Source organism: Quercus lobata, chromosome 1 (assembly GCF_001633185.2).
Source record: "Quercus lobata isolate SW786 chromosome 1, ValleyOak3.0 Primary Assembly, whole genome shotgun sequence".
In the NCBI taxonomy this organism is placed as follows: domain Eukaryota; kingdom Viridiplantae; phylum Streptophyta; class Magnoliopsida; order Fagales; family Fagaceae; genus Quercus; species Quercus lobata.
The window spans coordinates 13,930,748-13,954,070 of record NC_044904.1 but is presented as its reverse complement, the minus strand read 5'-3'; the positions used below and the strand labels follow the sequence as shown (position 1 = coordinate 13,954,070).

At 33.3% G+C, this 23,323-nt stretch overlaps 2 protein-coding genes across 7 annotated transcripts; both read left to right on the top strand.

Moving 5' to 3' along the window:
- Nucleotides 1–376: 376 nt before the first annotated feature.
- LOC115980029 lies at nt 377–9,583 on the top strand. 6 transcript variants are annotated; one of them, XM_031102240.1, is made up of 6 exons: nt 378–699; nt 928–972; nt 1,077–1,135; nt 1,959–2,168; nt 5,373–5,491; nt 9,203–9,583. In XM_031102240.1, exons 4-6 carry the CDS (start codon nt 2,081–2,083, stop codon nt 9,314–9,316), a joined length of 321 nt encoding a protein of 106 aa, XP_030958100.1. In that variant the 5' UTR covers nt 378–699; nt 928–972; nt 1,077–1,135; nt 1,959–2,080; the 3' UTR covers nt 9,317–9,583. The 6 variants fall into 6 exon arrangements, with proteins under 6 accessions (XP_030958116.1, XP_030958100.1, XP_030958093.1 ...); XM_031102233.1 differs by lacking the exon at nt 928–972; XM_031102256.1 differs by lacking the exons at nt 928–972; nt 1,077–1,135 and having other exon boundaries at nt 377–699; nt 2,028–2,168.
- A 5,730-nt stretch (nt 9,584–15,313) lies between these two features.
- Nucleotides 15,314–22,869, top strand: LOC115980075 (AT-hook motif nuclear-localized protein 7-like). The gene is made up of 6 exons (XM_031102352.1): nt 15,314–15,815; nt 19,873–19,940; nt 20,053–20,184; nt 21,468–21,629; nt 22,057–22,385; nt 22,465–22,869. Exons 1-5 carry the CDS (start codon nt 15,416–15,418, stop codon nt 22,375–22,377), a joined length of 1,083 nt encoding a protein of 360 aa, XP_030958212.1. The 5' UTR covers nt 15,314–15,415; the 3' UTR covers nt 22,378–22,385; nt 22,465–22,869.
- The last annotated feature ends 454 nt before the right edge of the window (nt 22,870–23,323 follow it).

Here is a 23,323-nt window from a genome sequence, read left to right as displayed (position 1 = left end):
ACTTCTTTTTTATCAAAACTTTCATTAAAAATGAGTTTTACAGTATTATTTATACATTTAAAAATTATTTTGTTATAATATTTTTAGTTTTTAACAAAATAATTGGTATCCAAACATGGACCTATATCCAAACACAGCCTAAAGGTCCAAAACACAAGATTTGAAATTAAAAAAAAAGAGATACTAGGTCTACAACATTTTTACAACAAATCACATATGGTTAGTTGTTATTGATTTAAATTTGAAATTAATAATAAGATTACTTTTTTGTCCTAATAATAACAACCAGCAACAACTTGTCACTTAAAATTTGTTATAAAAATGTTTTAGACATATCATTTCACTCAAAAAAAAAACATATCCCATAAAATAAAAATAAAAATAAAACGCAAACCAAAACGCCAGCAACGTTAACCACAGCCTGTTCTACAGCCCAGATTTAAAATACTGTATAGAAGAAAAATCAAGAACCCAAGACACAAGAGCAAAGAGTAGCGGCAGCAGAGAGAGATATCAGAGAAGACCATACCTCAGCTGATTCTACTACTGTGTGAGTGTGAGCAATAGATCAGACGGTGGAGAAGTGGAGGTGCAGTAGTGATCAGTGGAGGCGAAGAATGAGTTTATGCGAATTGCAAAGGCAGAGCTGAGAGTGTTTGGATCTAGTTTGAGGCGTGTTTGTTTTTGGCTTTTTATCAGGTTTGTTATCTTTTGTTTTAACTTGGTTTTTTTTTTTTTTTTTGCTCTTCCATTTTCAATTTTGCTTCGTTTTGTGTCTCTCTTGCTTGTTGGGTAACATGAAAAGATGTGAGATGTGTCTGAATTGGATTGATTGAGTTGATTTTGCTTTGTGGATATGTATTTGGTACTTGGGGTTTCACATATACGCTTTTTGTGGATTCTTATTATGTTGAAAACTTTGTTTAGATTGGAATTGGAAATCTTGAATTTTGATATGCAAATACCCATTTGGTAAGTGTTTGTTATTGTAATGAGCTAATGCATTTTTGTTTATCAGAACCATCTTTTAGGATGCACTGATTTTCTAACATTAAGGTTTTGAGATTTTTGTCTAGGTCTGGTATCTTGGGTCTGTTTGAAGATGGAAGAAGTTGAAGAAAGAAACTACTGAATTGTATGTGGAGAAATTCCATAGAGTTCTCAGTCTCATGTGTCAACTTATTGATCAAGTTCAGTATAGAAACTTAATAGAGGAAACTCAGGAGGTTGTGTTTTAAGTTCTAGAGGGTTGTGTCTCTTTTAAGCTGTGGTTTAGGACATGGGAGAGTGAGAAAATAGAAGATGTTCTAAAGCATCTTTACCAATGCATCTTTTCCGATAGCCCTCATGTTGAACAATAATTTTATTGAAGCCTCTCGAAGTTCTACCAACTAGTTGCTTTGAAATTTTGATTTGAGAAATGGATTCAATTAAGAAATTCTCTGCGGTCTTCCCAGAAAAATTCCGTTGGAAACCTAGTACTAGATATGAAATAAGCTAGTAAGGTTCCTCAAAACCAAAACCATCACAATGTTATTTGTTTCTTGGATGCATTTTCAGCAGCAACAGATGCAGAGGATGCAGTTTCAACAGCAACAGATAATATTTTAGGTTGATATGTACTCAAGAAGTAACAGTGGCATATTCTAAGCATTAAATGGACAGATTTTGGAATAGAAAGTCAGATGTGGAGTGTTTTGAGAAGTGGATGGCTAAAATACAAAAAAGTAGCTACTTAAGTAAAAAATGTAAAATTGGCCTAAAACTTTGCCCAGGCCAATGCTATTGCTCTAATCTCAAGCATAAAGAGGGGTATAACTGTCATGCTTCATTGTCTTGTTCCATTATCTTCTCTTTACTAAAATATTTTACTTATATTAAAAAAAAAAAAACAGTTCTTATTTCATCTATCTATATTTATTTTAGAGTATTTTTGGTTGTTGGTGAATGAATCCTAGGAAAATAGGTGAATACTTGGAGAAAGTTTTGATCGGATCAGTTTGACCTGAGGTTTCTAACTTTACCAGAGAAAGCTTAACCCTAATCCTACCATAAAGAGAGATAGAGAGAGCAGAAGCTCATGTCTACGGAAACTAAAGCCTCATCAGGTCTTCAAAAGCGGCGCTTGTCTTGCTCTACCTGCTTTGATGCTCTCTGGTTTTGCTACTGTATGCACTTTTCATTACTCTTCTTCATTTTCATTTCTAATTCTTATTTTTTATTACAATCCAATTGCATTGCGGACCAAATTTTGTTCAAACAATTCTAAAACAACATCATATCATAAATTATTCAGATGCTTATACTCCTAAAAATTGCATTAGTTTTATATTTCTATATTAACATTAACAACTCAACTAGTCATCATTGCCATAGAATCCATTATCTTATCCAAATATTATGATAAAAAATTAATTTCCATGATCTGGCATTTCATTACCACAATTACTCGTGCTTTTTAAAATGTGTTCTTACCACTTTATTTTGTTCATAGGATGTGCCTTTCTAAGCATTGAACCCTTGAGTATCAGATTGAGATCCTTTAGAGTTCTTAGGATCACTTTGCTAGAGTTATTAAATCCAAAAAATTTATTGTTAAATGAGTAGTTTAAATTTTGCTACATCCTCAGTGTTTAAACAAATGTTAATTTGTGCTATTTTGGCACATATTTAGTTATTGATGATGAGACAAAGTCCAAACCACAAATTCAACAATAAATGATTAGGATTTTATGAACTCTACAATGGAGGTGCCCTAGAAACACAAGAGGATCAGAATCCCTTAGTATTAATTAGAATACTGTCTAAATTTCAAGTCTCTCTTGTATTTATTATTTTTTCAGCTGTTTACTTTAGGAACCTCAATTTTGGGAAAATAAAAATAAAAATTGTGTATTGTGAGATTACTCATGCACCTAGTGGGTCTTGGTTCTCTGAAACCCAAGACCTCACCCTTCGCCTTGCTCTTACAAGGGGGGGAGATGCCATTTGAGTTAGAACTTATTGGCACGATTATTTTCCTTCTAGCATTTGTGTACTGTTTGCACTGACCAAAATATTTGGTTTTCTCTCTTCTGTGTGGGCACTTCGCTGTCTCCTTGTACAATTTCTCTACATCCTTCTTGCCTTTTATATTTAAAAATTGTTATATGCATTATGTTTAGCTCCACTCACCATTTCTTCATTCTCTTTGACTGTCTTTTGGGCCTTTTGCTCATGTATATTGTTTCATACTTTGAATATTTTCTATGCTCAGTAATAGGAGTGCTTCTTGATAGCCATTTATTTATGTTCTGGCCCAATCCTTTGGATTTTCAAGAAACCTGACCCTTTTAAGATAATCAACCATTTCAACTCACTTATTTTTAATTTCTTCAGGATTTTCTTCATGTTAAATTTTCGGCATTATTTGTTTCCTCTATTAATGCTTTTCAAATTTCACAAAGTTTAGGGTATGTTTAGTAATTGTTTTTTCCCCTTATTTTCTGTTTCCAAAAATAATTTTCTATTTTTGAGACTAAAAAACTTGTTTGGCAACTCAAAATGGACAGAAAACAAAAACTACTCCCAAAACTCAATTTGTGAAGAAAATTGAAAATATGCAAAAGACTGTTTTCAGTTTCTAGAGGAAATTACACTTTACCATCCTAAACTATATCCTAGATTACACTTTGCACCCTAAACTATTTGAATGCACATATTGCACCCTAAATTTTGATGTTTGTTACACTTTACACCCCAAAGTTAGTTTTACTGTTATGTTAGATAGAAATTGAAAGCACATGACTTGCACATGATTTTTCTTAGGTGACACACAGATTAAAGACAAAAATACCCTCTTCTCAATCAATTAAAAACAAAAAACTCTCTCACATGTTGCATCTCCTCCTCCCTCAAATCAAAAATCTGTTGCAGCACCTAATACAACAATGGCAGATGCAGCAATTGCAGCCAGCCACAGCTTGTTCTGTGCTAAGGAAGTGAACAAGGGGGTATCTACTATCTACAGATTCTACACTGCCACTCAGGTCCTTAAGTGTGCCTAAGGACAAGTCTTGTGATGGTACAAGCAGTTCACATTGTAATTGACCCTTAAATGTATTGAAATTTTTGAGTACGAGACGTTCTTTTTGACTTTGAAGAGGAAAACTAATACCTTATTGGTTCAAAGCTTCATCAATACTTCAATGTATATTTTAAAAAGAAAGAAGATAACATTTTTTTATACTATAGGTGTGTACGTCCTCTAATGCCATAGTTGTATTAGAATACAAGAGTAAGTACCTTTACCCACTCATAAAATGTTGCATCATGGTGGTTTAGTACCTGGAACTTGTGAAAGGAGAAGAGGAGTTGCTGGACACGCATACGTGAGAGCTGTTTGGGGATTTAGGGTTAGACAGATTTTTGATTTGGGGAAGATGATATGCTACGCACGTGAGAGAGCTTTTGTTTTTAATTTATTGGGAAGAGGGTGTTTTTGTCTTTAAACTATGTGTCATCTAAGCAAAAATCACATGCAAATCACATGCTATTAATTTCTGTCTAACACAGTAGTAAAACTAACTTTGGGGTGCAAAGTGTAACAAATGTCAAAGTTTAGGGTGCAAAATGTGCATTCGAATAGTTTAGGATTCAAAGTGTAATCTGGGTTATAGTTTAGGGTGGTAAAGTGTATTTTTCCCCAGTTTCTAACCTTTAAAAGTCAATGAAAAAACGCATTTAATTTAATGAATTTGTCTCATTTAATGAGTTAGCATTAGAGTTCAAATCCTAATAACAACATATTTTAGTATTTTCAATTTTTTTCTTTAAAAACTAATTTTTTTTTTTTTTTTAATTTCAACTAACCAAACATGTTTTTGATTTCAAAAATACAAGAAAATTGTTTTTTCTTTATATTCCCAAAAACAAGTTTTTGAAAATAGAAAACAAAAACTGTTACCAAACATAACCTTAGTTTTCTAGACTTTTGACTTCCTTCTTTTCCTACATATCTTGCTTCTGTTAAGAGCTAATGTGACAAACCCATGCCTTGCTGTTTGGTCCTTTTGTTGGGTAAGGTTGTGATTTTTGCATGTTCAACATTCTGGTTGACTTTTGCTTGTTTTAGTATATCCTCTTTTCCAGAGCTTCAAGTAGCTGTTTCAGAAACGTATGCCCATTGCCTATCATTATTCCCTCTCTCCATCCTTGTTTCAGTTAACTTATTCCCATTTGCAATTTTGCATCCTCTATTGCCTTATATGGGCCATCAGATGAGGCATTTAACAAAAAATTGTCTAATTCTTATTTATTTTTCTCCCTTTAGTTTTTCATTGTGCTTTTAAAGCAAAATGTTTTGAAGCTGATGGGCATTTATATCATGGCAGCACCTGTTCATCAGATGCAGCAGTATTATAGGCTTGGTGTTCTTGATAACTGTTCTGAGAAATGGAGTGTTTTATATGATTGTTTGAAACTGAAGACAAAACAGTCCACTGAGGTGCAGGTTTGTTTTTTAAACTTAAGCCACTAGTCATTTTTGAAAAAAGAAAAAATTTAAGTGCATCACTTTATCCTTGTAAAAGCAACATGTAACTTTAATGGCAGGGTGCTAGACCAAATGATTGCACAGATTAATCTTCATTATTGTTTTGAGTTGTATGTGTTACCAACTTACTATAAATGATGTTTTACCAGTAGAACTTATCCATTTTCTTCTTACACACTCCCTCTATCCCATATTGTTTGTCCTGTTTAGATAATCCATTTGTATTTAACTAAACATTGTTAATGCAATGTCTTTCAAATAAAAGATATAAGTTTCCAGAAATAATTTCTTCATTTAAATTCTAGTGGAAGGTACTGACTTTTTAAATAATATAAAGTGTAAGTTAGGAAAGTTATCAATACTAAGTTCATTGACTTTTCAAAGATGACCATATTCTGGGACATTTCAAAATGGAATAGAAGGCTAACAATATGGATTGTGTGGAGTATTTGATTGACTTTTGGATAGTATTTATAAAGTATTTCCTTTATGGTTCCCCTTGTGAGTTTATACATTAACCATACATCTCTCCTCTAAGATGTGCCAAAAACTGGCAGCAAGAGCACCCACTAGGAACTGTATCAGGTGGGGGGAAAAATTCGACATAAAAGAGATTGCCAGATTGTTATGACTGGCAGAAAGAACAGTGGTAATTGAGGTGGGGGGGAAGGCAGGGTTGGAGGGGATTTTAATTGTGGTATAGGGGATAAAAAGCAATCCATCTATGGAGTTGGACAGATAGGGAGATATTATAGAATAAATACATTGTATATATACATATATACACACATAAAATTGATAAGTATATAAACACATTTTATATATTCTACATATCCTTCAGAGAAATGATAGAGGGTAAACATTACTCCTCTGTGGAAGGCCAAACAATGCTGCACTCCTGTCACATTGACTGAAAGCTTGTAAATTGTATATATCAATTTTCAAGTTAGTGTGGGACCACCTGCACACTTATTCTGGACTAAGCTTTAGTTTAACTTTGCAGCATGTATACTGAGTCATGTTAAAGTGTTTTATTATAAATCCAGTAATTTAATTAACACAATTTAGTGTTAAGACATGCTAAGTATAAGCTATAAAGGTTGCATAAATCCCTGAAGACTGGTCAATCATAATTGATTTCTAAAGCGTGAGAACCTATAGATTAACCTGTTCTTTGGAGTCTTTTAAGTATTTCCATGTTGTTAGTCTACATTAGGTGTGGGTGTACTCCATGATTGATTTTACCCGCAGTAATAAATTATAGCAAGTAATCATGATCATATAAATAGATTGGTCCTTCTGAGAGAAAGAGAGGTTTAAAGTTTGATAATGATGTTCTAGCCAATGAGCTCCAGTTCAATTGGAAGCTCTTCCCCTTGTTCAAAATTCACAAAGCGCATGTGTAACAAGAATAACCAAACCTTAGTCCCAAAAATTTGGGATTGGATCCTCAACACTCTAATCAATATCAGTCATATGTAGTCTTTTCCTCTATTTTATTCTATCCAAAGTCATACTTTGAGCTACTTTGTCAATTGACATGTCATTTTTTACTACTACTAATAATGTTACTTTTGGTCATCCTCACATTTTTTCTCTCTCAACTTGAATTAGCTCATTCTTTCTCGCTAGTGAATTAATCTCTCTCTTCTAAACATATCCGAAGTACCTCAAACTTTCCCCAATTTTTTCATCAATAGGAAACATTTCTATATTTAAGCAAATTTATTTATTTCGAATTCTATCTTTCCTTGTATTTTAATTTATCCATCTTATTATTTTCATTTCAGTTATACTTAATTTATGATTGTTGCTTCTTAACAACCTAACATTCAGTACATAGAGCATAGCTTGTTAATAACAATTTTATAAAAAATTTCCTTTATCTTAATAGCTTTCTATGATCATGCAATACTTCTGATGTGCTTCTCCACTTCATTTGCAATGCTCTTATCTGATGTGATTCACATCCTTGTCAATCTCTCCATTTTTATGAATTATTATCCAAGATATTGAAAGCCCTCACTCTTTGGTAACTCTTGACTATCAAGTCTTACAAGCCCTTAGTCTTTGCTGTTATTTTTACTATACTTACATTCTATGAAACTTTATTTTAGTCCTTAACCAAAAGTCTTTAGATTTTAAAGTGTTTAACCAAATTTCTAACTTGACTCCAAGTCTAGTTTCATCTACAAAAAGTGTACACTATGGGACTTCCTCTTGAATCTATTTAGTGAGCTTGTTCATCTCTAGTGGAAAGATACATGCACTTAATGTTGATCATTGATGCAAAACTATAGTGATAGGGGAAACTCCCTTGTGATGCCTCCACCTGTTCTCACTCTAGTTATAGTTTCGTCATACATATCCTTAATCAACTTAATATACCTTAACAAAACTTATTTATCAAAAAAAAAAAAAACCTACCACATAACCTCTCTATGTACTTTATCATATGCTGTTTCTAGGTCAATTAAAATTATATGAAGATCTTTAGTGTCCCAATTTCTTAAAATTTTAAAAAATAAAGGGAATCTCATAATGCCATGCTCTTAAAGTCTGCTGGTTAGAACAATTTTTTTAAAAAGAAAATTGGTAGATGCATTCAATGGGTCTTGATGCCACAACCTCACCTTCCACCTTGCACTTACAAGCTTGCAAGGGGAGGCATCCATTTTGAAAAGATCTATTTAAATATCTTGAACTTTTGTGTTTGCTCATACCTATGATTTGTTCTCGAGAAACCTGCTTGGCTTTTGATGTGACTGACTCTCTGCTTGAATCTATGCTATAATCCTTGCCTTTTTTGGCTGGAAGTCTTGTTTGAATGGGAATATTGAAGACCCATCCATCTAATAGCTGCCTTATATGTTCACGTTGAATTAATACAAGGAATTAGTGCTTTTTATTGGAAGAGTTGCAACTGCTTCACCTGTGATCCTGTTTTTCAGTCGTTAGTGTGTCTTTTTCTTCTTTTTTAGTAGGGATTTTTGGAGAGAGTAAAAGAAAGGGAAGAAGGTTGGGGGGGGGGGGGGGAGGATGTGGATGTTTGAGGTACTTAGGTAGGGTGTCTTGATTACTTAGCCATGTTCAATGAAAGCCTTATGTACGTTTTAAGGGAGATCTTACATATATTTTAAGATCCAACCTACGATATAGGGTCAAAAGCCAAAATAAATTATTTTAGCCATTATGATAATTAATATATATATATATATAAATAAAATTTGTTATTAAAAAAAACCTGGTTCTTGAACCCTTTTGAGTGTTTTCACACTCAAGTCATGTTGAGCTACTACAAAAGGAAAAATTTCTAAGTCCAAAATATCCTAATCAATTAGTTAACATGATGATTAATCCATAGCCAGCTCCAAAATTTTGAGACTAAGACCGTTGTTGTTGGTGCTGTTGATTAGTTATCATGAGAGTTAATTGTATTCTAAAAGACAAAATAAAAGTAATTGATTATGAAAAGGATTTAACAAAAGACATAAACGAGTCCACTATCTGTTTTACATCAAGCAAGTCAACTTTTCTGAAGTTCATTAGTGTTTATTTTTAATTTTGTTTCCTCACCTATTTGTCACTTGAGGAGATGACTTCGAATTTGGCTTGGCCTATCATATCATCATTTTGATGCAAGTAACAAGCTGAACACTCTGAATGCAGGAAATTCTAGAAGCTCGTGAGAGAGCCAAACCTCACATCTGGACTATTCGAACCCCTGAAGAAGCATCATCACACTGGAAAGAATTGTACGGTCATTTAGATGAACCAGAGTGACTAAGGTCCAACACTTGCACAACTTTCATATCTTCTTCTTTTTTAATCTTTTTCCTCCAACTAGACCCTGAACATATTTTGATCCCGAAACCAAAGAATTTACACAGGATGTGGACTCAACTTGATTGGAATATTCCAATAATGGGAGAGGGTGATTCCTTAATCGCAGTTTTATATTCATTTTAATCGTTTAGTAGAAATGAATTCTGAATTAAACAAACAGAAAAGATAAATGAAATAAATAATCTAATTCTTGCGCTGGTGTTAGTTTTATTTTTTATATTCTTGTTACTTGCTTACTTCCCGTTTCAGATCATGTTAAAAAATAGTGTTCTTTTCTCCTTTGTTTTCACTACTTGATTAGTTAAAAGACAATGTTTCCACCGTAGAAAACAAATGGTCTGTTTGGATTGAACTTATTGTTGCTGAAACTGAAAACTGAAAACACTGTAGCAAAATAATTTTTAAATGTGTGTATAGTACCGTGGGACCCATTTTTAATATTTTTTTAGTCTATGAACAATGATAAACAGTGTTCAACAGTGCTGCTGTCCCCTAAAAGTAACGCCTGCAGGGGAAAAAAAAAAAAAAAGCTAAAACGCAGAATTGAAAACGTGGGTTTCAGCCGAATCCAAACCCAGCCAAAGTGTTCAGCTGAACCTGAGAGTGATGAATGATGGCCGTAGTTTCACTAATCCTGAGGGCATCGGAGTTTGGTTTTTTTGATAAAGTCCAAATTGAGATGGGCAAAAACTCTTAGGATCTATTTGAAGGAAAAGAACTTGATTATGGTGGGAAAGGGAAACCCACTTGATGATCGATTTAATTCCTAATTGTCAGGCTGTCTGTTGTGCACATGAGCCATGCTGGTAACCAATGGCGAGATGGTGGTAGTCATGATCGGTAGGAAAGAATGGATTGTGATCTGATGCAATAATCATTCAATAGCATTTTTGATGACTAAGAGTGTGTTTGAATACCGCTTATTTTGCGAAAAATTGAAAATACTGTAGCAAGATAATTTTTAAATGTGTGAATAGTGCTGTTGGACTTATTTTTAATGAAAGTTTTGTTGAAAAAGTGAAGTTTGTGGGTTCCATGAACAGTGCATGGGACCTACTGGAAAGCTGAAACGTGCTTCTCAACAACCAAAAAAAAAAAAAAAAACCAAAACGCAGATAACTCAAATTTCATCAGTATCCAAACGGATATTAAGGGTCTGTTTGGAATCTATTTATTTTGTTAAAACTGAAAATTTTTACTAAAAGTACTGTAAATAAAGGTAAAAGTTAGCTGAAATAATACAGTGGGACCCATAAATAGTACTAAAAAGTGCAATGAAGCCTATAAATATTTGAATAGTAACAAAAATAAGCAGAATAGTAAAATAAGCTAACAACTTTTATCAATGCCAAATGCACACTAGGATTGAAAGTTTAAAAACTTACTTTTAATATTTAACTATTTACTATTTTTACCTTCTCAACTTCTTACTCTCACAATTGCATGTGCACTTGATCCCTAGCAGGAATGAACTTGGCTGATTGGGCTGGCCAATGATCTTAGTTGTAGTTGAACAGTAGAGTTTATTTTCCCTTTAGATATGCCAAATTATAGACAAGATTTAAGTTCATGAATAATTTTAAAAACACTTTATAGCATAGTTATTAAGCTTGGACAGGACACTAATCTCGAATAGGACCAAGGTCTGTGGGTTATTGGTTAAATTTTTTTAGACAAACGAAAGTATTCAAATCTCTTTAAATATTTGATTATTGCCTCGTGTATACAGTCCTTTCATTCTGTACATACTACGTTCAATTAATGGGCCATTCATTGGTTAAATTGTAAATTCAATTCAAAGATAAAAATAATTGGATAAATTACATAAATCTTCTTTCAAGTTTGAGGGAATGACACTTTTTTATTTTATTTTTTGTATTTTTAAAATTTGGGGGAATGACACTTAGCCCCAAACCTTAAGGAAAATGACACCCCTTTCCCCTTGAGGTTTGAGAAAATCGAGCCATTAGTCCTTTATGTTAGTAACAATAATAGAATATTTCAAAATTTTAAAAATATTTCCTTGACCAAACTCTAACAATGGTTAGTGAATTTTTTTATTAAATATTTTTTTTGTCACCAGACCATGGCCAAGCATTGGTTACAAAAATTAGAAGGAAATCAATTAGAGATACAAAAATTAAGCAATTAATTATAACAAAACCAATCAGGTTGAGCATGGAACTCTTGCTCTTTTTAAAGAGATTCTAGCTTTCCGTGATTAGCAACACTTCTATTTGAATTATCCCTTCCAAAATACAACAACCCATATGAATTGTCATTTGGCTTAAACTAATTATGCACTAATAGATAAGTACAAAACTCTACCAAAAAGACTCATTTCATTGCCATCGAAATAACATTAATAAAAGATGAAGTAGTATCTCATACAACATAAACATAAATCATTCTATTTAGAGTTTAAATTCAATCCGAGTGTGGATAAAAATAGGGGTTTTACACACAATCAATCCTTATTAACCTACCAACTCATCACATATCTACCCCTCTGTCTCTCAAATTCAACCAATCACCAAGCTCTACCCATCATTGGTTGCTGTTGATGTTCGTGGTAGTGACTGCCACACTTAACTCATCCCCCCCCCCCCCTTTCTCTCTCTCTCACACCAAACCCTCTCTAATTTAAACCTCCATAATTGCCACGATGGCCTCCAGTCACTACCAAAAGTAGAAGAACGTCAAGGTCTACTATGATGGTTACCAGCACAGACACCTACTCTCTAGTTCTCCACCCAAACTCTTTCTAATCAAAACTTCTATGGTCAACCATGATGGCGGCCACTCGTCACCACCTTCTTTCTCTAAGCAAAAACTTGTTGCTTTCTTTGTCGTCTCTCTCTTTATATATCATTTTATCACCATCTATGTGTGTAAATGCTATGTAAGTCAAAGCAAAGCAAAATCCATCCCTACACCATTAATTGAAGGCCAATCTTCTTTCTTTAGGCTTTGCTTGGGAGTTCATAAGGGAAGGGAATGAAATGGGATGGAATAATAATAAGAGAATGGAAATGAATGGAATGGAATGAAATGTATTTAAGTAAGGGAAATGAATGGAAAAGAATGTAATGAAATGAAATTAAGTAACCTTGATTGGATGTTTTAAAATAAAGGAATAGAAAATCCATCCCCACACCATTAATGGAAAATGCTATGTAAGTCAAAGCAAACCAAAATCCATCCCTACACCATTAATTGAAGGCCAATCTTCTTTCTTTAGGCTTCACTTGGGAGTTCATAAGGGAAGGGAATGGAATAATAATAAGGAAATGGAAATGAATGAAATGGAATGTATTTAAGTAAGGGAAATGAATGGAAAAAAAATGTAAAGGAATGGAATTAAGTAACCTTGATTGGATGTTTTAAAATAAAGGAATGGAAAAGAATGAAAATGAATGGAATGTAAGTAATCTTGTTTGGGAGCAACATGGAGGGAATGAAACGGAATTATTTTATGATAATATTACTATTAGACCCCTATTTTAAAATAAAGAGTTGAATATACAGGGGTATTTTGAGAGTTTTAGTAAAAAAATCTTTAAATCTAATTCCATTCCTTCCAATTCCTCCCAATTTCAAGCGGAATGAAAATTTGAGGTTTTAAGGGAATAGAGAGGAATGAGTGTTCCCTTCTACTAATTTCATTCCCTCCTACTTAAACTCCCAAACAAGAGAATGAGTTTTCCATTCCCTCCATTAAAACTCCCAAATAAGGGAAGAGAAGAATATTCTAAAATAATTCTTTTCATTCCTTTCCATTCCATTCCATTCCCTCCTCCCAAGCGAAGCCTAAAGGGACCATGCCAATAATGGTGGTGGCGAGCGGTAGCTATTGTGGTCGGCCATAGAGGATTTTATCAGAGAGGGTTTGGGTGTATGGTAATAAGATATGATTGTTTGCAACAAGTTGTATTCTTTAATTTGTGATAATCTAATGTGGCACATTGAGATTGGATGGTGTAAACCTCATGTTTTACACCAAATCTGTATCAAATTTGCACTCTTCTATATATACCATATCTCGCACATTCTCTATCTCTCACTCGCCAAGGGCAGTATGGTCTTTTTCACGTAACGTGGATAAGCGCAAGTTATAAATAAAGAAATAACATTTTGTAACTGTCAACATAATTTCATCATAAATTTTGTAACTCAGAACATAATTTCACAATAAATTTTGTAGCCCTACAATTATGAATTTTATTTATTTCATTAAAATACATAAATAATTTTAATTGCACAATTAAAACTTGAGATAAGGAACCCTAAAAAAGTAACCAGAAAAAGTCTCACAAGGATAAACACTCTATGGAGAAGGTTTTCTAACTATTAGATAGGCTTGAGTTGCTTGATGATGTAGGTGTGGGAAATCGGTTAAGGCATGGAGGTTTTGGATGTTTTTGTTGGTGGTAATGATGTGGTGGTTTTCGATGGGGTATGGTAGGTCAATTTTAGGGTTTTGACCACTCGGGGTTGTTTGGGTGATAATTTGTGTATGTGATTTTGATAGGGGGAGGTGCTCAGTTGTTTAGTTGTGCTTTTGGCCTTGAGTGGCATGGATTGGTAGTGAATTTGTGCGTAAGGTGTGTGTCTAGGTGAGGGGAAGAGTATTTTATAAAATGGTCTGATGAGATCTCTCATGACATTGAGTCATTGACCTAAAAATTATACCAAAAAAAAGAAAAGAAGCTAAATAATACACACAACAACTATCTATAATAATAATAATATTTCACTTTTTAAAACTAATTGATAATTTAACACTAACAATTTCATTGAGTAGCCAAGAACTTTGTAGTTCATATGACATCTTTAGATGTTTTCAACTATTAATTTGTTTAAAACTTTAGATAATATAATCTTATAAATCGTCACATAATGGATTCAAAACAATAATTTTTTTGTTTGACAAATACAACAAAAACCTTCCGAGATAAGATGATTGATTTTTATCATCAAGTTAAGACATCAATTGATTTTATTTCACGTGAATTTCCCCAATTATCTCGTCCAAAACAAGAAAGCTGAAACCCACATTGAAGGGGAAAAAAAACAATGGCGATTCCGAAGTCATTAATCAATGCAGTTTGTATAATTATTACAAGTAAACACTAGCAAGTTTGTAACTCGAAAGTCAAGCACTTACATGTATTCAAACTTATCCGTAATAGTAAAGACACACCATTATATACGTATGATAAATCATTCAAAAGACTGTGTGTACACAATCTAAAGATAAACTGATATAGGCGAAATCATTACTCAATTAATTCGAATTTTTTCCTCTGTGCATATTTTTCTTATACCTGTTTATTTGAATTTGATTTTCTACGATTTTGACAATGATTTTCAATTATCATTATAGATTATAGACGATAACAAGTAAGATATGCTGCTTGGTTTCAAGTTGAAGAATCAAATTTTAAAAATTCAAAATTAAATCTCAAAATATGCACAAATTAAATGTAGCAAATATCTCCAAATATTTAATTTCTTTATATTTGGAAATAAAATAAATCAAATTTGAATACAAAATTAATTCAGATTTAATTGCCACAATAAAATATTTACTAAATGAAATAAAATATTGAATTAATTATTAATCAATAAATTCTTTCCTCATCAATACTACATACATACAGAATTAAAAAAAGAAATATAATTATTTTATGTTCTTTTTTTCTTAAATTTTCACATATATAGTCAAATTTTAAAGTTGTCAAAGGGTATTATTGATATTTTACAAAAAATAAAATAAAAATAAATTACACACTCCCTCTCTATTATAAATACGTACCAACCGACCTGTTGTTTTCTCCATCAGAGAGACAGAGAAAGCAAAAAGCCTCTGTTTTAGAAAAAAAAAAATATATATATATATATATATATATTTATATATTTTCCTGGCGCCTTTTGAACTGTTTTTTGTTTTTTGTTTCAAAAACTCTCTCTTGTTCTTTGTCAGAGCCAAACACAGTCTCTCTGTGTGTGTTTAAGCTTTGAGAATTTTTGAATATGGAGGAGGATAAGACAATAAGTACGGTAGTTTCTGAGTCTATAGTGGTTAACGAGAACAGTAACAACAACGATGATGATGATAACAATGCACTGGTGGAAAGGGTGGCGGGTGAGGAGGCGGAGGTGGAGGAGGCAGAGACAGAGTTGGGTGGTGGAGACGACGGAGCTGTGGTGGTGGGGGACACGGGACCAGAAGAGTTGACGGGGTTGGAACTGGTGGCGGTGAAGAAGAACAATACGAGAGGACCGCCAAGAAAGTATGACGTGGATGGTGGTGGGGACGACATGGTGGTGGGACCAGTTTTACTGCCACCTGGCTCTTCGTCTGAAAGCGCAACCAAACGCCGCCGAGGAAGGCCTCGTGGTTCTGGTAAACTCCAGCTCATCGCTTCTCTCGGTGAGTTTCTTGCGCTTCAAGAAAATACTGAAAAATTGCTTTTTTTGCTTTTGTTTTTGTTTGATATGAATTATGACTGTCTCATGTGTATGGTTTTGGTGATTTTACGTTGTTGTTGTGGTTGTTGTTTGTTATTATTGTTTGATTTGTTCTCGATATATTGGAAATTTTTTGAATGACGTTTGGATTAGCACAGTTGTATACAGGACGATTTGGCTTTTAACTGAAATTTCTCTGTTTTTAATCAATAATATTAATCATTTTTAGTGACAAAAAAAAAATACTGAAGTTTTAAATTTGTTGGGGGTTACCCCAAAAAAAGAAAGAATGAAAGTTATTTCTCTCTTGTAAAGATAAATTTGGTTTTTTCAATTTTTTAAGGAGAGGAGTTGTAGCGAACATCCATGACCTATGAAACACAAACATAGACACGGATACGATATGGGTACAGGCGCCGACACAATGTTAAACATATATTAATTATTAAATATATTTTTATTTTTTAAATATTATTAAGCATATAATAATTTAAGAGCAATAAAGGATAATAATTTGAATTCATGATTAATATATGATGTTTATAAATTAGAATACAAACCAAGAATAAGATCTAAAAAAGTAAGTGAAAGATAACTAGATAAGTGTTAAAGATTAAAACTAAAAGAAATAAAAGATAAGTGTCCCTCCGGCCTTCTGTGTCCTGCAATTTTTCAAAAAAAAAAAAATGACACGGCCTGCAAAAGTGTCCTAAGCTTGTCCCGTGTCCAACATGGGTACTACAATTAATTAATATATTTATAGTCAAATATATATTAAAAAATTTCAAAATTAATAACATCTATCATAATTTTTAATAACATATGTAAAATCAAGGTTTAAAAATAAAATTATAAATAAATAATTATTTTTTTACTCCAAACATGGTCACGCATGCAGAGTGTTCCCTAAGTATGAGACACGGATGTATTGGGGGTTTTGAAGTTTCTGTACTTCTTAGTTCTAAATTGTAGATAGAAACTTCTCAACTTTGTTTTAGTTTAAGAATTTGTTGTTAGAAGTCTGTGCTTCTTCAATGCAACAAACATAAATCTTCAATTTAGTTGTTTTACTTGTCACAAATAAAAAAGACCTAAAATTGTACATTTGAATTAGGCCTTTCAGATATACCATTTAAATTTCATTCTTCCTGTTAGTACTTGGCAAAATCCAAGGTGAGGGTTTGGGTTTATTAGGTGAACTTGATTGCCTTTTAGTACACACACATGAGACACGATTGTTAAGCTGTGAAGACTTGTACCCTAAAAGTTCCAACAGGGTAAAATTTCACTAGTCAGTCATCCATCATATTTTAAGTTAAGAGTTAGCCAATGCATGAATGTTTGAGCTACAAGAATGATAAATCAAAGGAAGAAAGATTGAGTCTGGAATTTTGAAGTTGCTTGGATTCAGATGACAATGTAACCTAGTTTGTTATTTCACAAAAAAAAGCTCAACATTCTCTCACCATATCTTTAATGGATTGACAACATGACAGTGCTCCGACGGTTTGGAAAACTGTCTCTTAATATGAGAGAATTTTTCCCTGTTCATGCTTAACAAGGATGGATGTTCAGTTCAAACTTATAAATACCTTGAATCCTTCCTTGAATATTAATTAAATTGATTTGTTGGGGGTAAAAGCAAAAGCTTTATGATTTCGTCCCTTTGAACAATGAACATCCCGCATTTTTTGTCAAGGTGAATTTTATTTAGTTTAATATCTTTTCTAGGTTTTCATTGGTTCACTTAGTAATTGTTGCTTACAATGAGCGGAACAAATTTTGGTTTGTTTGGTTTAAGTCTCATATATTTTATTGATTTTCTAAACTTATATCCTGCTTTGTCATGATTATTTTGCCTTGTTTCTTTATTTTTCAAATTTAATTACTTTTATAGGTATATTGAAAATGTTGGAAATAACTAGCATATCAGTCCAATAAGCAAATTAAGGCCATTATAATGTTTGACATTCATTAAAAGCATCAGTATGAGGGAAATCTGGGTTCTTAAATTACATATCATTGAGCTTCATGAAGTTTCTCCACCAAAACATGTAAATAAATATATATATAGAGAGAGGTTGTAATATGATTAGATTGAATTGCATGAATCCACAAATCTATTGTGTTCTTCTGCTGTCTTCTCAACAAGGTTTCCTTCCTTCAAAGTTACTTCTTTTTCTTTTTTCTTATATTTTCAGTCATTAAGTTTTAGGCATCGGCTCTTCAAAAGTTCTTGGGGTTAGGTCTTAGGTGATGTTAGCCTTGGTAAGGGGCACATTCTAAAGATGGTGGTATTGTTAGAAGAAATAGAAATTCTTTGTGCTCATCTTGAATTGTATGTCAGAAAGCTAGTAGGGATTCTTACATTCCAATATCATGTCAAGTTCCTCACATGCTATCTCTCCTTCAGCTAGTGAGATTAACATAGCCAAGGTTGTATTTAAAGAATTGCTTCAGCTTAACTTCTTGCATCTGCTAGATGGTTTACAATCCTATTTCTGAAATGTTGTTTTCTAATTGACATCCTCAGCTGAGTTTGCACCCAATTGACTTGCTTCTCTCTGAAAATTGAAAGCTTGGTCAAGTTTTTTGTAGACTCTCTTTAGAGTTTGAAGCATCTAAATAGCAACTCAGGGGAAAATGATTATGAGATTGCTTACCGCAAGGAAAAAGTGAAAAAACTCAGGAAAATTACTGAGCTCAAAAAGCAGATTGCTAGTCTTTAAGGGCTTGTTTGGTTGGTAATGTTTTTGATTCTTGAGAATTTAAGATTAGTCAGAGTTTAAAACTCAACCTTTTGAATTCATTAGAAATTAGATTTGTGTTTGGTAGGGACTAAGAAACTAGTTTTAGAAATCCAAAGAGTTTGATGTAAATCTAATGGGTAGAAAACTATACACATGGCCATTAAGGTTGGTGAGACCTCATAGGAATGCTAACTAGTTTTAGGGGTTATTCATTAAAATTATAATTAAGTACAAGATGCAGGAGATTAAAATTCCTAACTTTTATGAAAGATTTTAGAATCCCATAAATTGTGAAGATTTGAGATATTCAAACGCCCATAATATTAATCAACAGTACACCGATAATATTAGTAACTTTTGAGAATTTTACTTTCTAAACTTAAAATCTTGCCAATCAAACACAACCTAAGAGAATAATCACATTGGGAGAAACCACTTATAGAAATCTGGTCGGAATTCTAATATTGTAGCTTTTAAAGTGAAGAGCTTATCTAGATGAGAGTAAATAAGGAAAGTGCCGGAATAGCTGTTGGCAGGATTGGATAAAGATTAAGAACCTTTTTGAACAGTAGTTAATAATTAAGAGTTGTAAAATTAGTGGCCATAAGCTCTAGCAAAATTGCCTTTAGCTTTCTCATTTAGTGTTCAATAACTTCAATGACAATGGCTAGACTTGTAGATAATGGGACACTAGGACTATTAAAATCCTTTTTTGCATCTCTATTTTGGTTGTGATGAATAGGCAATAATGGATAGTCCAATCTGGAAAAGAAGCATTTTTGTTTTTGGGTTGATTGTTCTCATTTTCAGATGGCACTATGCCAAAGGCCAACCATCTGGGAAAAGCTGAACTCGTTCCTCAATTGAAACTTCACCAACTATTGCAGTAGTACTTCTTTTGCCATATAGTGGCATGAACTAGTTGATTCTATGCACTCTCTCTGACAATTTTTTGCATTTATCTGATCAAGAGACCTGTATCAAAAATATCCCAGAATTCAGAAATATTTAGGATTGGCTTGGAGAGAGCTCTTAAAACAGAGTGCACATAAAAGCACTTGAAATTTTATAAGTTTGATAAAAAAAATTAAAATTTTGATTTCTACAGTAATCAGTTATCTTGTGTGTGAACAGATCTTATAGAAAAATAAGTGAATTTTCTTGATTTTTTTTTTTATCAAGTTATGATGTAAAATTGTTTTGCATAACATATATATTATGATTAAAGAGGCCTATTTGTTTCTCACATCTGAAAGAATTTTCATGAAGGTGGGTCTGCTGCAGACACTGCTGGAGCAAGCTTTACCCCTCATGTGGTGAATGTACAGACCAATGAGGTAATATTAGGCGGATATGAGGGAAATTTGCTTGGTTATTTATACTATAATTCTTGCTTATTATGTTGTCTATTCTATCTGTCTTACGTAGAGTTTACATTTTCATTTGCAGGATATTGTTAGTAAGATAGCATCATTTTCTCAAAGGGGTCCTCGATCAGTTTGTATTCTTTCTGCTACTGGTATTGTCTCCAGAGTTACAATTAGCCAACCTGGTAATTCTGGTGGCATTTTGAGATATGAGGCATGTCCTCCCACTCTTTTAATCTTGTTTATCATTCCTTTTTCCATCCTTATTTTTTCTATTACTGCATTTGTTGGATGGCTATTTTTATTGGATTTATACTTCTCATAAAGATATTTTGTCTTTTTAGTTCTACTAAGTATATACACAGTGTCGGGTTTTATCATCTATTTCTCAAGTCAGTCAAATGTTGGATTAAAAATTGTGAAGTCCACCACCAATTAGCCCCTCCCCCACTAAAATAAAAATAAACAAAAAAAAGAAAGAAAAAGAGATAGAGAGAAAGGAAGATAATTATTTTTCTATGGGACCTACTTTTGGAAAATATTGTCAGCATGTAAGAAGTTTGTAACGTTTGCAGCTTTCTTCTTCTTCTTTTTTCCCCCTCTTTTTGCTGGAATATTTGGATTGGGTTTTTTTTTTGGGGGGGGGGGGGGGGGTCTTATACTCTTATGCGCCTGTGGAGTTTTACTTCTGAGATAATGCCACCTGCATCCTTTAGTAAACCAGTCTACATGGGACCATTTCCTGATAAATGATATGATTGGCAAAGTTGGATGCATCAGGACAGAAAGACTGCTGTTGTAGAATTCCTGAATCAAATTTTGTTCCTTACCATATTGTGAATAGGTAACAATGTTTTTCAGCAAAAAACAGGAATACAGTTAATAAATTGCATTCTCCCTCCCCCGAAAAGAGAAAAAAGACAGGAAGAAGCATGCAGTTGACAACATGATTAATGCATAGCGCTATCTAGTATCACAGCCAGTACATTTATTTTACCAAAATGCTGTTGTGTCTTTATATTTTAGCAGGTTGTCAGATTTCATTGTCTTTGACACTGGAATCATACTATTGTCAAGAACTTGGTTACTAGAAAGTATCAAGAGTTCCTAGTCCAATGAAGGTTCAACTTATGAGTCAGTTAAATTAGTGCTGCAGTCACTTTCACCATTTTGGGTGACAAAGTCCATTGTTTTAGGGAAATGCTCCGATATGCATGGAGTAGAAGAATGCATGTTATGATTGGATGCTAGAAAAATTGAAAAAAGGAATTTTGGTAAAACCATATGTTAACAATTATCATTCTAAATATTTGAATTCTCTAGTTTCTGCCTTGGCACCACATAGGAAATGGATGTATTGGAACCAATTCATATATAAGTGATATGGGAAGCACGAGGAAAATCATATCTTAATAGATTTTTATTTAATTTTAGAAGTCAATTGTATTTTTATTGGTCAAATTTGGTTAAGAGGTTTCTGTTTGTTCCTTCATGCAGGGTCGCTTTGAGATTTTATCTTTATCTGGATCATATACATTTGTTGAAAAGGGTGGTGCAAATCGCAAACTTGGCATGCTAAGTGTTTCCCTGGCTAAACCCGACGGCCGGGTTTTTGGTGGTGGCATTGCAGGAGCACTGATTGCAGCTGGACCTATTCAAGTAAGGCCTTTTAAGATCGAAATTACTAAATGTTCATGTCTTCAACTTTTATTGACATATTCTGACCTTATCCACTGTTAGGACTTAAGAGCCATCCTTAAAGTGACCAAAAAGCTACAGAAGTGAACAAGTTAGGTTCACTTTATTGTAATCAAATAAAAGATTATAATCCCTCATTGAGTAAAACCAAACTTGTTAGACTCCAATAATTTATTTTACTTTTTACGATTGGAATCTAAAGTTTTTCCCAAGTTTAATGGTTCTTGAAGTAACTTCAAGCCTCACATTATGAGCTTGTTATGGCAGTTGAATTCTGTCTTGTCCATAGCAATTAGAATATGCTTAGCATTGATAAAAAGAATTCCAATTTCCATTAGACTGATTATGACTCTCTGACTCATTTTGGGTTTTCTTGATATATCATCAGCTCATTGTTGGCAGTTTTAAGCAGAAACTCAATAAGAAACTCAGAAGGAGGCGCTCCATTGAGTCCTCCTCATCTGCCATTATTCCTTCTCCTTCTGATTTGGTAAGAGTTCCCATACATATGGCTAAGTTGACTGATGGTGATGATAGTTGCACTACACCGACATCTTCACTCATGGATCCAGTTCAAGGAGGAGCAGTTGGCGTTCTTGTTGTGAGGCAAAACATGAACCCTGCTTCTCTACATAGTGTTAGTCCAGACACCTTTCAGCCAATGTCAGACCAAATTACATCCCCTGATGTCGATGCCAGTATCCCTTAGATATAAAGGTCTCTCTATCTCTCTCTCTCTCTCTCTCTCAAGCGCGCACACACATGACAATGACTGATTTTTTTTTTCTCTGTTTAGGTGTTATTGTAGTGGATTGTAGATGCTGAATTGCTGACTGGAGAAGTAGAAAGAAGTTTGCTTACTTTGCATTGGCGGCAGTTTAAGAAGTTTACTAGTAACCAGATATCTGGGATTTCTTGCTTTTGTAGTTTTTAGCATGAGTGTCATGTTTACTTCCTAGCGTAAATCTGACCAAGGTTATCATACACAGCAACAGGTTTTTGTGGAAATTGTTTCCTGAAGTTGCAACTTGCAAGATGTTTGTAGTTTGAGAGTAGACAGTGGTGGAGACATTTGTCATCAATGGGGCTACATTCCTTACTCAAATTCAAAAAATTTGGATTTATGTGGCCATATTAAAAGATTTTGTAGCTTTTGTTTTGGCAAATAACGCCTAGAAAAGTTGGGATGTTAATTATGAAACTTTTTGAGATAATCGTCACCTGTTTTACATAGTTTGATAAAGGTTTTGCTCATGACGGGTTGTAAGAAGTGTGGAGGAAAATTGTGTCTTTTGAAAAATTCTAATTTCTAAAGCACAAATAATGCTCCATCACTTAATTTCCCACCTCACTATAAATATAATATTTTAAAGGATACAACTGATGGTAACTAATTTTAAATAAAACACTGTTGTGTGAGTCTTAGACTCTTGGGATTTTTAAAATTAATCTTCACCATGAGTGTCTTTCATAAACAAATGAAAAGAGGATCTACTCTCTTGCTAACTGGGACTTGGGCCATTTAATGGGTCAACTGGCAAATATCGAGCCCATAAATTGTTTTGGGCGCACTGCAAGTTTTAAAGCCCGTTTAATGCTTTGAGGGGAGTAGAAGATCATAAACTTAAGATAAATGTTATGTTCCCCTCCCAAAA